The sequence below is a fragment of the Lissotriton helveticus genome, chromosome 3_1, assembly GCF_964261635.1.
Source record: "Lissotriton helveticus chromosome 3_1, aLisHel1.1, whole genome shotgun sequence".
Classification (NCBI taxonomy): Eukaryota; Metazoa; Chordata; class Amphibia; order Caudata; family Salamandridae; genus Lissotriton; species Lissotriton helveticus.
Window position 1 is genome coordinate 1,485,540,671 of NC_136061.1, and position 15,625 is coordinate 1,485,556,295.

Sequence of the window (15,625 nt, forward strand, 5' to 3'; positions counted from 1 at the left end):
CTTGTTTTGATTGCCCTTAAAATCTAGAGTGCTGTCCGCTTATTTCATTATTTGTTGCTTTTACTGGTTCTTTTGCTCTCTCCCAAAATATCACTTATTGGTTTCTCTTAAAAGTCTCTGTTCTTTGATAACATGATGCTGTTTACTGGTACGTATTATGACAGTTGTACACCATAGTTTTCTGTAAGTTCATCAGTAAAACTGCTATAAAAACAAAATTTAAAAAGAGGACAACTTACATTTATTGTGTTTAGTACATCAATAAAAAATACAAAACAATAGCAAAGGGCAATAAACATCATTTTACAAAGACCTTCTAGATTTATTGTGTATGTTGTATTGGTTGGTGACTTTACCAGCAACACTCATTTAAATTTGCTTTAATAGTCTTCTTTATTACTCAAGGAGATTAAAGACGTAAAACAAAAAAAATCTGAACACTTAAAACAATAAAGTGACCCTAATTTTTCACAAAAAAAGAATAGGTTACATTTTAAAAGGCTGGTGGTGTAACAATTTAAGACACAAACCAACTCAGTTAAAGGTTTCAAGATGCAACATTAACAAAAAACTGAAAAATGTAAAGTTACTTTGGTCAATAAGCATATCACTTTCTGAAACAAAGGGTACATCTATGTACATTCTTCGAATGATTGAAACATTTCTGAATCATTCAACACTCATCTAAATTAAAAGGGAGGAGGAAAACCTTAATTGTAAAAGTAAAATGAAATTAGCACATGCAGAAAAGTATTGAAAAAAGTAATACAATTAAGGATTAAAGAAAAAGACATGACTCAGGTGACGTTACAGCTCTGAACATATTTAGACACATTATGAAATACTAGGATTGCTTTTGGGATTTCCATAATAGCAGAGGCAACCTATTGTCACTTACACTGTTTTAACAGACGTATACCTTACATCATAAAACTCCATGCAACTTCACACATTGATTGGTAATTTGGTGACTCTTTCTTCACAACAGTATGCCATAACAGAACACATAACTGAATTTAATAGTCTGTCAGTGTAAATTATTTAAATCACTCGCCGTGAAAATGAATCAGCATTACCCACATTCACTGTTGAATGAAAGAATGATTATTTCACTTACAATGTCTGTTGTTTGATTTGTATTTAATGATCATTTGTCAAACTGGGATTTAGCAATGCAAGCATACAGAGAATGATTCTCAAGAGCCTATGTTTGGTATAAAGCTCATTTAAAAAAAAAGAAATCTCCCATTTTGAGTGGACTCCTACATTCTTTCAGGAGTTCTATGGTTCTTGTATGCGAGACCATTATGTTATGGATCTGTAAAGGATTTACATAAGTGTTTAACTTTTAAAATATGTATTTTTTTACCTCCACAGAGAATTTATTTTGCTCACTTGAGATGCCCCTTCTCCTATACCCTCACCAATTTGGGGTCACCACCCTGGATACAGATGTACTATAGCTTGTGTAAATGTACAATTTAGGAATATGAAACATGATTGTTTTTCAAAATCGGTCCCCCGAGTCTGTTGTAAAAGGCGTCATCTTAAATAATATAGATCTGATCAATGCAGAAGCATTACGCATTAGTGATTTACAGTCTGTTCTATAGGCTGTGCCTTCAACTAGACATTTTCAATTGAGAAATTGATGGAAGAAAAAACAAAGGTATATTGAAATTGTTTATGGAATACCATGTCAATTTCTGGAACTATTTTTATCTTCACTTACATCAGTTACAAATCTATAAATCTAAAAAGTGGGAACACTTATAAGTGTTTATCACTATACATCACTATAGTCATTTTCACTCTCCATCTAAGACATATGAATATTTACATGCCACATGAAGTGAACAACACTGTTTTGTTTTTCATGTTGCCTTCTACTATATTTGCAAACACGGGCTTCAAAGTGACACTTGCACACATTTAATTTTCATTCTCACTTGCTTTGAACTAATAACGTTGGCTCATTTTCAACCACACATAAAGCTGAATGTCAGTAAAAGAGAAAGAAAGGTATTTGACAGTTTGTTAATTGATATCATAAAAAAGAAAAGTAGAGAATTTCGATCTTTTTTATTAGATTGGATGCTACTTTTGCAATCCTTTGATTGCCGCTTCTTCATTTGTTAAAGATTTATTATATGTACTACATACAATTTACCAATTTTCTTATCTCACTGGAAACTGTCTGATGTCACGTTCATGTGGAGCAGGGTGCCTAGCTTGGTTAGGCAATTTATCTGCACAGCTAAGGTGACATGATTTTCTTTTCTACTGTGGGCAGTGTCAATTTATTCTCTTACTACTAGAAGGGTTTGTTTGATCTATTCTCTGAATACTATGAAAAACAATTAGAAGTTACTATTAACTATTATTTTCTCCAAGTTGGAATCCTCTTAGGGATTATGCCAATAAGTTGAGCGGTTTCGTTGGATGCTATATTTGTTGTCTGGAAATGATTGAGATTTCCTTCGCTGACGAAAAGGTTACCGTGTTCACTATATGCATAAGGTCTCTCTCTCATATGAGTTCTTAGGTGTCTTGTAAGATGGTGCTTCATACTGAAGCTTTTTTGACATTGTGTGCAAACAAACGGCCTTTCTCCTGAATGTGTTCTCACATGTCTAGTAAGATCCTGTTTTGCCTTGAAAACCTTTCCACAATCAGGACAAGGATATGGTCTCAAATATTTTTGCTTGAGTTGTTGACATGCAAGAGGATTTGCATCACTCAAATTATTCTCACTACTATTATTGAATGCATCAGCTCTGTCTATTTTGGAATCCACCTGAGAGAAAGAGGAATGTCCTAGATCCAAGGTAGCACCGTCACATGTCATAACTATCTTCCCTCCGATTTCTTGATCAGTTACTGAACATAGTTGGCTTCCGGGGGTACGTCCAGTTTCAATGTCCTTCAGCACCTTCAATCTCGTTTTTCCAGGTAGAGCATTGATTGCTATTGTTTTTTCTGTGCATGCTTCAAGGTAGCCATCACCCTCTTCCTTGCTCCCGCTTCCCAGTCCTACTGGATAAAAACAAAATCAAAGCCATTTAGGTTCATACTTGTATAATAGCACATGGAAAATAAACTATTATAGCAGTTAAGCGCATCTACCACTCAGAGGGCCATGAGAAGTGTAGAATGCTGTGAAGAAAATGTGGATTTGTTTTATTTCCTTAACAAGGTCGGGTAACTTAACCATATTCAGAGAGGTAATGAGCAGTGCAGCCTCTCTGGAAAGAACTACTTGTGACAATCTTTATCTTAATCTACAACATCAATGAGGTTCTATTTTTTAAACAAAGGACAAATGTTTGACACCATAAATGCTAAATGACGCTGGCAACAAACGCTGGATAACATACAGACGATTTGCATGTATCCTAGCATATGAAAGAATCTCACTGTAAAGTGAATAAATAGCACAACAACACTCTTATTCTTGGCCTTTGGGATGTTAGTGGTGAATATTTCCTTGGTGTAGAATATACCAAAATTAATGGAGTGCTTTCGACATACTCTATATGGCAACCCTTACTGTGATTTTCAATTAAATTCCATCCTCAGCAGAGTTATAGTTTTATATATATTTTTTGATTTATTTAAGAAGTTTTATATAGCGCTTACCTGACCCAAGGGTATCGGAGCGCTTTTTAACAGTTACAATGCAGAGAATCACAAAATACAGTAATAGTGTAGGTCAATTAGTGGCAAGTTAGATTATGAGGCTTGCGGACATACAGTCAAAGCTGTGAGAGGTGTCTGCTTCCACGCTCTGGCTGCTCCTATCGGTTCCCTAGAGAGCGTTCGAGGAACAGGACTTTGTGCTGGCTTTTGGATTTTGCAAGAGAGGTAGTAGTTCTGATGTGGGGGGATAGAGTTCCAGATTTTGGGCGCGCTCCCAGCGAACGATCGATCCGCAGTTTTTTTGTTTTCAGTGGAATGAGTAGCAGAGAGTTTGAGCTTCTGAGGTTCCTGGTCTGACCGTTTATTTTGAGTTTGGCAGTCAAATATTCGGGTTTGCCGGTGTGCAAGGCTTTGTATGTGAGGCAGGCTGTTCTGAAGCTAGCCCACATTTCCACTGGGAGCCACTAAAGCTCTCTGAGTGCCGGAGAGATGTGATCAAATTTATTGATTCCAGTGACCATTCTGGCTTCCGCATTGAGCATAGTTTCCATGTAAATGTTGAAAAGTTGCGGGGAGAGCACTAAACCTTGCGGGACTCCCTTGTTGACTGGATGCAGGTCGGACGCAAAGTTTTTGATTTTAATTCTTTGGGTGCGGTTGTGTAGGAAGGATGAGAACCATTCAAGGACCACCTCGCCAAGTCCGGTTCTTTCTTGGAGAGCCTTAATGAGAAGTTTGTGGTCTACTGTGTCGAAAGCTGCTGATAGGTCTAGGAGGATGGGGAGGCAGCAATGGTCTGAGTCGGGTGACTTTTGGATATCATCGATGATGTTGAGGATCGCGGTTTCAATGCTGCATCCTTTTCTAAAGCCAGACTGATGAGAGTCAAGGAGGTCGATGTTGTCCAGGTGTTGGGATAGTTGTTGGAGTACGCATCTTTCTAGGATTTTGGAAAGAAGAGGAAGGGTGGAGACGGGTCTAAAGTTGTTCAAATCCATTTGGGGGTGTCTTGCACGGGCGGCTGAGAGCATTTTTTGGTTAAACTGGAATAGAATTATGTGATGGTCCGACCAGTCATCAGGGAGTGTATGGTCAATGGTAATTGCGTCATGTTGAGTGATAATGGCATCCAAGGTTTATATACCAGATTAACCCAATCTGGTCTTGCATACCTGGGTTAGATTAATATGTAGGGCAGGGCAGGGCAGGGAGGGACTTTTATCTGTGCATGTTCTGTGACATCTTCTAGGACTTTTCCTCAGCTTTGGTTTCCATTCTATTTCCATTACCAATTTGAGGTGGTAAGCAAGAAAGAGAATACATTCTAAATGATTATGATTTGATGACGTTCACTCAAATTATATGAAAGAATAGGTTCTGCTGTAATACAGAATCACCCACAAACACAAGACTAGACCGATTGTTTGCCTTTACCACCATGGTAGAAGTGGAAAGAAAACCATGCAATGGATGAATCACTGCATTAACAAATGAAGTGGTTTTTTTTTATATTTCTTTTTATTAAAACAAGGCATCAATAAATACACCGGTGCATAGTACAGAAGGGGGTCAATCAACGTCATCATTCAATACAAAAAATTTTGGGCTGGGGGGGGGGGGAGGGAACCAATACATCCATACCATAAACTTCATCAGTTTATGGAGAAGTCGGAACATCCAAGACTACAGTTGCAGGTGGTACACAAATATTCCCTCTGTATTCATTCCAGGGGCCCCAAATCCACTTCTGAGGACGACCCCTTGCCAAGTAAACATTTTTTTCACGCAACATACACCAATCCATACTGTCTTTCCACCCCCCTATCGATGGTGGCCTATCAGAACCCCACAGTTGTGCTACATTTCGTTTAGCAATCATGGTTCCCAGCGTGACCCATTGGGTCTGTGCAGTATTAAGATCCGTGGGCTCCCAGATATTTAGCAAGCATCTTCTAGCCTCGGGCAAAAGAGCCACTCCAGTAACTTCATGCATAACATTATAAACAGAACCCCAATAGTTCACCATATGTCTACATTCCCAGATGATATTAAGGAACGTCGCCAATTGGCCTCATCCCCGCTTACACAAACCCTCCTCCGACAGACCCATTTTAATCAAACGGGGACCCGTGACATAGACTCTATGGAGTATCTTAAGCTGGACAAGTCTCAATCGTGCTGGAATCGCAACCTCTTTTGGAGAGGAGATCGCCGATTGCCAGTCCTCATCATCAATTTCGAGTCCATCTCGGGTCCACCTCTCCCTCAGATCTATCAAAAGATCAATTCTGTGGTTAATCAGTTATTTATATATGAGGGAAATAGTTCTATCGGGCATATGTCCATCAAGTATACGGTCCTCTAGGGGGGATGCCTCCGGTATCTTTTCCCCTTCAGGGAAGACCGATTGCAGTGCATGTCTGACCTGCGCATAACGAAAATACTCCGTAGCACTCAGCTCATATTCCTTTTGTAGGTCCGCAAATGATTTAATCTTTCCCTTCACCCAGAGATCACCTACAGTGGTGATTCCTATCAGTTCCCATTTATCAAAACCCTTCGTGTTCCATAGCTTGCCAAATCTGTCCGAACCAAAGAGCGGGGTGGCCAGAGTCAGGCGGTCTTTCCAACCAAGCGAGGTAGCAACATCATGCCATATGCGCACCGCCACCCTAGTCCGCCCCGTCAGGGTTTTTCCGGCTGATTTAGTGTATAGTGCCCTGCTATAATTGCCACCCGGAAGCACACACCTATCCATGGCATAGCCGGGATCTATCGCAGATCCATACGTACCATGATTTATAGCCCCTAGTTGAGACGCCAAGTAATATCTCTTGATGTCGGGGAGGGCGATCCCTCCGTCACACCACGGGAGCGTTAGTTTGGCCAACGTAATACGTGACCTACCGTCCCAAAGTAGTTTAAGCTGCAAACCCTCCACTTCGCGAAAATAGCAAGCAGGTACCACATCTGAGGTGTTTTGGAGGGCATAAAGGAAACGCGGCAGGGACATCATTTTAAAAAGGGCCGCTCGTCCCAACATTGAAAGTGGAAGCCTCTGCCACCCAACCACGTCACTTTTCAGCCGAGCCAATGGAGGAAGAAGATTTCGGCATAGCGGATCGTAGGATCCATAGAAATATAAACACCAAGATATTTAAAAACCTTCTCTTACAATTTGAATGGGACAGTTACGAGGCAAAACTGGGGCGTCCCCATGCAAAACATACAAATACGATTTAGTCCAATTTATAACCAATCCCGAGTTTCTACCATACGAAGCCAACACGTCACAGAGGACAATTAGAGACTTTCTCGGAGAGGTAAGATAAAGCAAGATGTCGTCAGCGTATAGAGAGATCCGATCCTCAAACTGTGGAGACAGACGAATACCCTTAATCGAGGGCTCCCAACGGAGCCATGTCGCCGATGGTTCAAGGGCCAATGAAAACAAAAGTGGGGAGAGTGGGCAGCCCTGTCTAGTGCCCCGCGCAAGACAAAATGGCGCCGAGACATGACCATTAACGACTACCTGCGCGAGTGGCTCAGTATACAATAAACGCACCCAGGCAATGAACTCCGGACCAAAACCGAACTTAGCCAATACGGCCCATAAATATGGCCACTCCACCGTATCAAAAGCCATTATTGCGTCAAGCGACGCCACAATAGCCGGCTCCTTCAAGGTATGGGCCCTCGCAAGAACCCCATGCAATCGCCTCAAATTCAGAGCCATATTTCGATGCGGAATAAAGCCCGATTGATGAACGAGATCCCCGATAACTGTTATCAATCTATTGGACAGTATCTTAGCCAATATCTTAGGCTCTGCATTCAACAATGATATCGGCCTGTACGAGGCGCAGCTAGTTCTGGGCTTCCCCTCTTTATGGATCACCACAATCAATGCCAGTATCTGATCTCGGGGGAGAACACCACACTCTCGGGTCTCCAAAAACATATCTCTCAAATAGGGGGCGACTTTATCCGGAGAAAGCTTATATAGTTCGATGGGGAGACCATTGAGACCCGTCGCTTTTCCAGTATTCAAGGAGCGCACTGCCAAAGCTACTTCATCAGCGGTAAGTTTACCATCCAGAAGGTCTCGATCCTCTACCGACAAACACGGGAGCTTAATGTCCCTCAATAGCAAACATGAATCTTCCTCTGGCCTCTCCGAGACGGACGTATAAATAGTGCGGAAATACTCAGCGAAGCGATCCACTATCTCCTGCGGGTCGGTAACACAAGTCCTGTCCGTAGTTAGAACCTCTGGAACGACTCGATCTGCTCTATCTTTCTTATCCAGCCAGGCAATCAACTTGCCAGCTTTATCACCTAGATCATGCAGACGCCCCTGTTGCTCACGACCAAGACCCCTTGCGCTGTCCGTGACCAACGTTCTATACTCAAGCTGCTTAAGTTGTAAAACATGCAATCTAGCGCGGGTCACCTCTTGCTCCAATTCCAGTTCTATATTAGCTATTTCGGACTCGAGTCTCACTACAGCCTCTTCCTTCTGTCTTTTAACACCAGCGATCAAGGATAAAGCCTGGCCCCTAAGTACAGTTTTAAATGCGTCCCATAGGGAAATCGACGACGAAACCGATCCCTCATTATCCTGAAAATAATGCTCAAACGCTTTTATCAAGTCTGTCCGGATTTTGGGATCGCGCAGATACCAGGAATTAATGGGAGCCACTCTACCATTGGAGCCAATAGCGAAATCGAAACTAAGCCAAAGAGGAGAATGAACAGAAATACCTCTGGCTAAGTGCCGTACCTCAACAATAGATGAGGCCTGGGACGCAGGCACCAGGCCATAGTCAATTCGGGAAAGACTCCCATGGGCACCAGAATGAAAAGTGTATTGCCATCGAGTAGGATGGAATAATCTCCAATTATCCACCAAACCCAGTGCCTCCACGAAGTCCAGGAGCCATCTCTGAGCTCGCTTCAGGTCACGTGCCGGGGATCTATCCAGGGTGCCAGAGGCCACTGCATTGAAGTCTCCCCCCAAGATCAACACTCCACTAGGAAGGTCTAACACAACCTTACCCAACTCAAGGAAGGTCGTATTCTGCAGACCCGGGGACATAAACCGAGACCAAAGAGAGGGTACGCCCCTCCCAACGTCCCGAAACCGCAGAATATCGTCCCCTGTCATCCGTGACGACTGAATCAACAACAAACGGGAGAGAACCCCTGATGAGGATCCCAACACCCCTAGACCCAGAAGTAAAACATGCATGCGCAACAAGTCGATATCCCTTCCTATTCATTGCCTTACACACATTGCCAACCAAGTGAGTTTCCTGCAGGAGGACCACATCTGGGGAGTGTCTTTTAAGGAATTGTATGACCACACTGCGCTTGATCTTATCCCCCAACCCATTAACATTCCAACTCAATACCCTCAACCCCTTACCCCCCATCATGAAACAGAAAGGAGATCCAACCCTCCTCCGAGTACAGCACCTTACAGGAGTAAGCTTGAAATACAATGCCTTGTGAAAACTCAAACAAAATGTCAAAAAACAACAGTTCCCCCCACCTCCCCCCAAACAACCCATTACAATACCCCCCACCCTGCACCCCTGCTTACGACTTTCCAGCCACCCCAACTCGCAGTATGCCTGTCGCCCCCACATCTAGACTAAACTACAAAAAGAAAAGTCAGAGGAGGAAAGAGGCCTACCGATAGCCCGTTCATCCCCCTAATATATCGTGCTAGGTGTGAAACGAAACAGTACAGACCAAGGGAAACCTTTCCCCCAGTGTCCCCGGATCGCAGAGTCACAGTTCTCATTCTTGTTCTTGCACACTGCGATCTTCTCCGCCACTTTGTTTATGGGTTCCTGCCGGGCCTTCTAAGTGTCTAACCAGTCTGCGGCCATCCCCGGCTCCTCAAAAATATAAGTTCTATCTTCATGTTCAAACCGCAGTTTAGCCGGGTACAACATGGAGTATTTAAGACCCATAGGACCCATATCTCAAAGCCTTCTCTTCACCCCCATAAAGTTCAGTCTCTGCTTCTGGACTGCCTGTGTAAAGTCAGGAAAAAAATGTATGGACGAGTTTTCATACTCCAGGGAGCCTCCCGATCTGGAAGCCTGTCTCTGTCCCTAAAATTAAATATTCTGGCAATTAAGGGTCTAGGCGGGACGCCCATTCGCCGTCTCCCTCCCGGGATTCTGTGGGCCCGCTCGATGGTGAAAAACTTGCTCAGACCTTTGGGGCGAAGGTGGTTGGTTATGAGATCCTCGACAAAGAGATCAGCTGCATGCCCTTCCGCATTTTCCGGGACCCCAATAATACGAACGTTAGTCCTCCGGTCTCTCCCTTCGAAATCCTCCAGTCGACGGACAACTCGGTCATTGGAGGCTTTTCGATTCCGTACTTTGGATTGTAGCTCCGTGACGTCATCAGTGAGACTAGTCGTTTTAATGTCCAAGGATTTCACCTTCTCACTTGTCTTTGTGAGATCAGTCCGAATCAAATCAACCTCGATGGACACCGTATCCAGTTTGTGAGCCAGGGTCTCCATTTTCTGTCCAAGCGAGGAGTTGATCCCATCAATGGTGGCCATTACGTTTTGCAATGTAGGCTCCGCATCCGGGACAGAGGCATCCTTTACTCCTTCTTGTAGCTTTCCTGGCCCTCTAGGCGAGCCTTTAGTTTGGGCGTAACGATCCATGTTGTTCGACTGCGTATACCGTCCCCCTCTGGTGGCCTTCTGCTGCCGTTTGTCCCCCTCCGGCTTGGTCGCCATATTAGGGGATACCGCTATACACTTAGGCCGATCCAGGGAAGTGGCACTCAGCAATCGTTATTTGTAGAGCACAGCAAGTCTCTTACTTCCGACCATACAGGATAATAAGTCGATTTTCCGAGGCAGAGATGTCAACTGGGGCGTCTAGTAGTCAGACATACACATCAGCTGGGTCGCGAGTGCCCTCACCAAAATCGAAAGTGAAACCAGTTGATGTTATGGAGCCAGATCGGCAACTTCCGGTATACAGGGCCGATGTTGTTAAACTACACCACGGGCACTATGCCAGCCCAAGCTCCGGGCATCCAAGAGAGACGGGCTGCAAACTTCAAAGACCATAACTCCGGTTTCCGGTGCGCCTTCGGGGAACTTCTTGCAGCGTTGAGTTCGTCTGTGCTTCATCTGCAAGGATCACTCTTCAGCATTCAGGATTAAGGACAGGATATAAGCAGGGGACTACGGGGGTCTCGGGAGCCCCAAGCTCACGCGGCCATCTTGGATGCGCGCTAAGCTCCTCCCCCCAACAAATGAAGTGTTTTAGTACCTAAAATATTACTGCAGTAGAAAATCTGTTCATGTTAATACGTGTCTGCTTTTGTCATAGGCTCTCCCTGCAACTCTGACACTGTGAAATGTGAGGCTCTTCTTTCATTCTATCTAGAAGAATGTGTATCAGTGGCATGCTCCTAAATGTTTAACTTTTTCCTGTCTGAAGTATCCCAAAATGCCAAGATTGAATCATACAGCTCAAATGCCTTCCCCAGACTGTCTGAGGCAGCCAAGAGACTCCTACATCATTCAACTTTAACATGGCGTGCCCATCCATTTTATGGACTGAGATAATATCCATCCTTCAATTTGCAGACAACATTTATCTCTATTGAAGGTACCAACCAACCTCTGTCATTATTTTAATTCTAACATCAAGCAATGAACTATGTATAGAAATCTATTTCCTTCAAAATGAAACCGACTAGAACTGTATTCATGTTTTACCACAAAGATGACAAAAATCATTGATCAAAATATGGATAAAAAAGTCTAGCACTGCTGGGTATCATTCTCAAATTAACACTACTCCACGTCTCTGTGATTTACTTTGGACTCTCGTATCTCAATGCAAAACCACACTGACAAAATTAGAAAGATTCTGTCTACTGAACAACCAATACGGCCACCTTAAAAACAAGTTTAATTCCCCAGGAAGATATTAGCTCTCATGTGCAAAATCTAATCCTTTCTCATATTGGTGACAAGCACTTGGAATGTCTACTCAAATGAAATCACTTTTTTATTCGCAGCTGTTTGGTGGCTGGTGCAAAGATTTCAAATCTTGACCCAAATCAGTATTTTCAGATATCATTTTTACTTTATTCATATTTTGTTATTATTTGCTACTTTGACACAAAGTGAAAAGCTGGACTCTTTGTTTAGGTCTTGAAGTAACAGTATGTACACTGTTATTAGAGAAGTTTCACGGAGCACCATGGGACCACCATTAAACCAACAGTTTCAGTCTGTCCCCAGTGCCATTAAGGAAGCAGTCAGGCATTGTTTACTTGCAGTCTGTTTGGGCCCTTCATATGTAGATATTACAGAAAACCACTCCATTATGTGATCAATATTCACTAACTATGTTATTCCCTAATCACTTACAAGCTCTCTGCTTCTCAAAAAATATGGAATTATTGATGTGTGTATAAAGGCAATTTATCACACACAAACATAAATGTGTGCATCCATACACACATGGGTGGTACTTTCAAAGGGAAGCACTTTCTTGTGAGGATATTCCTATCCAGCTGTTAGGAGATGAGTTTTTATTTTACCTTTCAGCCATCTTCATCTGTGTCACTGTCATTTTGTGTTTGCTGAGGTATCATCTGCCTCTGTGTGTTCTATTGATTCTATTTGCTGTCCTGGGGCTGTTAAAAACTACGGTGTGGCAAGTGTATGTGCAGCTGTGGGCATCTAAGATGGACGGGCACAATCATGATAATGGTTACAAGCACTGTGAGCCCTAGTACCTAGCGGAATGAGACATGACAGACATTGGTTAACATTCTTAGAGCCAAAGAATATCTGTCACTTATATGATTCTATGGAACCTTTTCCTTGGACTGAAAAGACTTCCATCAAGTCTGAATCATTACATTATGATATTTATGTCATAACCAGGCTTAAGACTGACCCAGCTGTTCGTCTTTCCTCTATAATTCACAATGGATCTAGTCATGACTGAGGACGAAATTGTTTAAACCTTCAACGCTATTCCAATTGTCTCACCCATCTACACATGCAGCTTAGGTTTTCCCTTGGGTGTTCTATTTGGAATTGAAAAGATTGGTGACCTGGCCTACCCCAAAGGCATTGAAGAGGTTAAGAAATATTTATTTTAATTGTATGTCACTTGTTTAAATATACATCAAAGGGAAGGGAGTAAAAGTAGTTGATCAATGGATCAACGGACACGGTTATCCACACAGAAAGGTGGAAGGTCCAGTTGCAGCTTGTGTCCGTGTCTTGTACTAGGAAAACAAAGGGGGTTTGCTGCACTGTTCCTATGATAAGTGAGGGAAGTGTTTAACTGGCATTACCACAGATGTTAGAGTAACATACTGGGGCATCCATTTTGTTGGATGTGATTGCCTCACACACCCCGAAGGATGTCATGCTTCATCATCGGCGGTTGCTCCTCGTCGGGGAGGCGGTGCAATCCCCGACGGGCTCACCTCTACTCGAGCTCGGCGGAGAAGGGTAGGTCTGACTGCGCGGACACGGCGGAATGGAGCTAAACCCCTGGGCTCTTCCCTGATGTCTAGTCCCGCCGACCCCTCATGTGGCATGTAATTCTTAACCATTAGGCATAGGAGAACCCACAGAGGTAATAACATACATGACATTAGCATGTTTCCTTGCACATTACTTAGGTCCTGATGAATCGCGGGTGACTATACCCACAGCGTGAAACATGTCGACCCACATCACCTTTAGTCTCATCTAGGTTCACCTGACCTAACCTGCTGACACCTAGTGAGCTAACCCCACCTTTTTAACGGCAGCCAGGGGACCCCCAGAATAAACTCAATTCCGGTACCCCTTGCTACATTTTAATATCCCACTCACCACCACATCTAGCCCAGCCCACACACCCCCACCTCACCATAAGGCAGTTGGAAAAAGATCTCCGCCAAAGAGCCCCTCTTTGAGGTGAGCCCGTCGGGGATTGCACCGCCTCCCCGACGAGGAGCAACCGCCGATGATGAAGCATGACATCCTTCGGGGTGTGTGAGGCAATCACATCCAACAAAATGGATGCCCCAGTATGTTACTCTAACATCTGTGGTAATGCCAGTTAAACACTTCCCTCACTTATCATAGGAACAGTGCAGCAAACCCCCTTTGTTTTACTTGTTTAAATATGACATCAGTGAATAAATATCAGTATTACGAAAGGGCAATGTTGTCTATTCTAAATCAATTCATTGTGTCAATCCAGTTCTTGTAAGTAACCTTTTTCCATAAAGTCAGCTGCATAAAACCACAATAGAAATTTAATCAGGAGTTGCAAGACCTGGGTGATGTGCATTCTACCAGGCGCGGTGCGTCCATTGGGGCGTGGGGGCATAGCCCCCCCCGCCCGTGCAGCTCCCTCGGCGTCTTTGAACTTAAGTAAACTGATTCAGTTTACTTAAGTTCAAAGACCCGAGGGAGACCTGACAATCATGTCAGTCAGCATGACGTCGGACCGCCCAGCCCCTTCAGAGTCTGAAGGGGGTGGGCGGTCTGGCGTCATGTTGACTGACATGATTGTCAGACCAGTGGGAGGCAACAGGCAGCAGCACAACACAAGTGCGCATGAGTGGGGACGGAGGGCGAATTTTCGCACCGTGCCCACTCATGCGCACTTGTGTTTTGACTCGTTTGCGCAAGCCCATTAGGAGCCCTTTGGGCTCCTAATGGGCAGGCCACAGGCGAAGAATAGCCGTGCCCTGGCGCTGCTGGCAGCGCAGGATTGGCTGAGAGGGGCTGTAGGCTGTAGGCGCCAATGGAACAGACTCGGGGCGGCGCGGACCTGCTCAGGAGGACCTCAGGTAGGATTTTAAAAATTAATTTTAATACCCCCCTCCACCCCGTGCGACACTCCCCACCCCCGCGACCCCACCCCCCCACCCCCGAGAGCCGCGACTGATGACCACTCGATTATGGATAGCTAGGGGCGGCAGTGTTGGGCTGTTTCTCAATGAATACATAAGCGTACGACTGAATCCATTTATTTATTGCACTCAGATACAGAAAATATGTCAAAGCACAATACTTGGATATGGACAGAGCCGACTAGTATACACTCTCAACGCCATTAACCAGTGAGGGCGAAGTTAATGGAGGAAATCCCTGAACAGATATATGCTTTTAAGAGACACTTAATGTCACCGATTTCCCGTTTCCCCTGTTTGCACGATATGTCTGGGAGTAAAATGTGCTGAATAGCTCAGAAAAGTGTCCGCTATTATATGAACCTTTATTCTTCTTGTCAGGGCCAGGTGTGCATTTTCTAAAATTTCGGTGAGGGTTGGTTCCCAATAGTTTTCCTCTGATTACCCTGCCTTTCCTGGTCTCAAGGCACACGGTACGCGACGTCCATCATAACAATTTCACAATGAAGAGTGTTTTGCAACTCTCCGCTTTTTCAGAGCACACCCAGTGCCTCCATAGGTAAATGCATGAAAAGCTTCACACAATTCAGTAAATCCCTGCTGAAGGATGCTATATGCTCGCGCAGTGTGAACACGGAAACATGCCTCAGGGTAGAGAATGTAACAGCACTTCTCTAGTGATTACTGCATGCAGGGTAGTTGGCCTCTGAAGAGGCTGGCGGCAGGTTTTATTTTCTTAGCTTCCTCTCTGTGGTGATCTTCTGACTTGTATGTGAGCATATCAAATTATTGTTCATAGTTCAAACGTCAATTTATGAAATGACATTTATTTTATATCACGTTACTATAACGACGTATATATTATATTGATTAAAAAAACAAATGTGTTCTTTTGTTGGTAAGAAAAAATGTCCACAGATCTTTTTACCTTTAAATGATTGGTTACATGTCAAAGGTGTGTAAGAATGTTGTTTTTGCTGAAATACTATACACTAAAATCAGGCTAGTTCACCTACTGTGGATTTTGTGCACGACTGTGAAACCAAAAGAAATATTT

General features: G+C 43.6%; 1 protein-coding gene across 2 annotated transcripts in view; it reads right to left on the minus strand.

Moving 5' to 3' along the window:
* Nucleotides 1-218: 218 nt before the first annotated feature.
* Nucleotides 219-15,625, minus strand: part of LOC144823533 (uncharacterized) — a 266,304-nt gene continuing 250,897 nt past the window's right edge. The window contains exon 7 of one of the 2 annotated variants that reach the window (XM_078682131.1): nt 219-3,033. In XM_078682131.1, the coding sequence (XP_078538257.1) occupies nt 2,381-3,033 (653 nt within the window). In that variant the 3' untranslated portion in view covers nt 219-2,380. Of the gene's footprint in view, nt 3,037-15,625 lie in introns of both variants that reach the window. The other variant, XM_078682130.1, reaches the window with a different exon arrangement.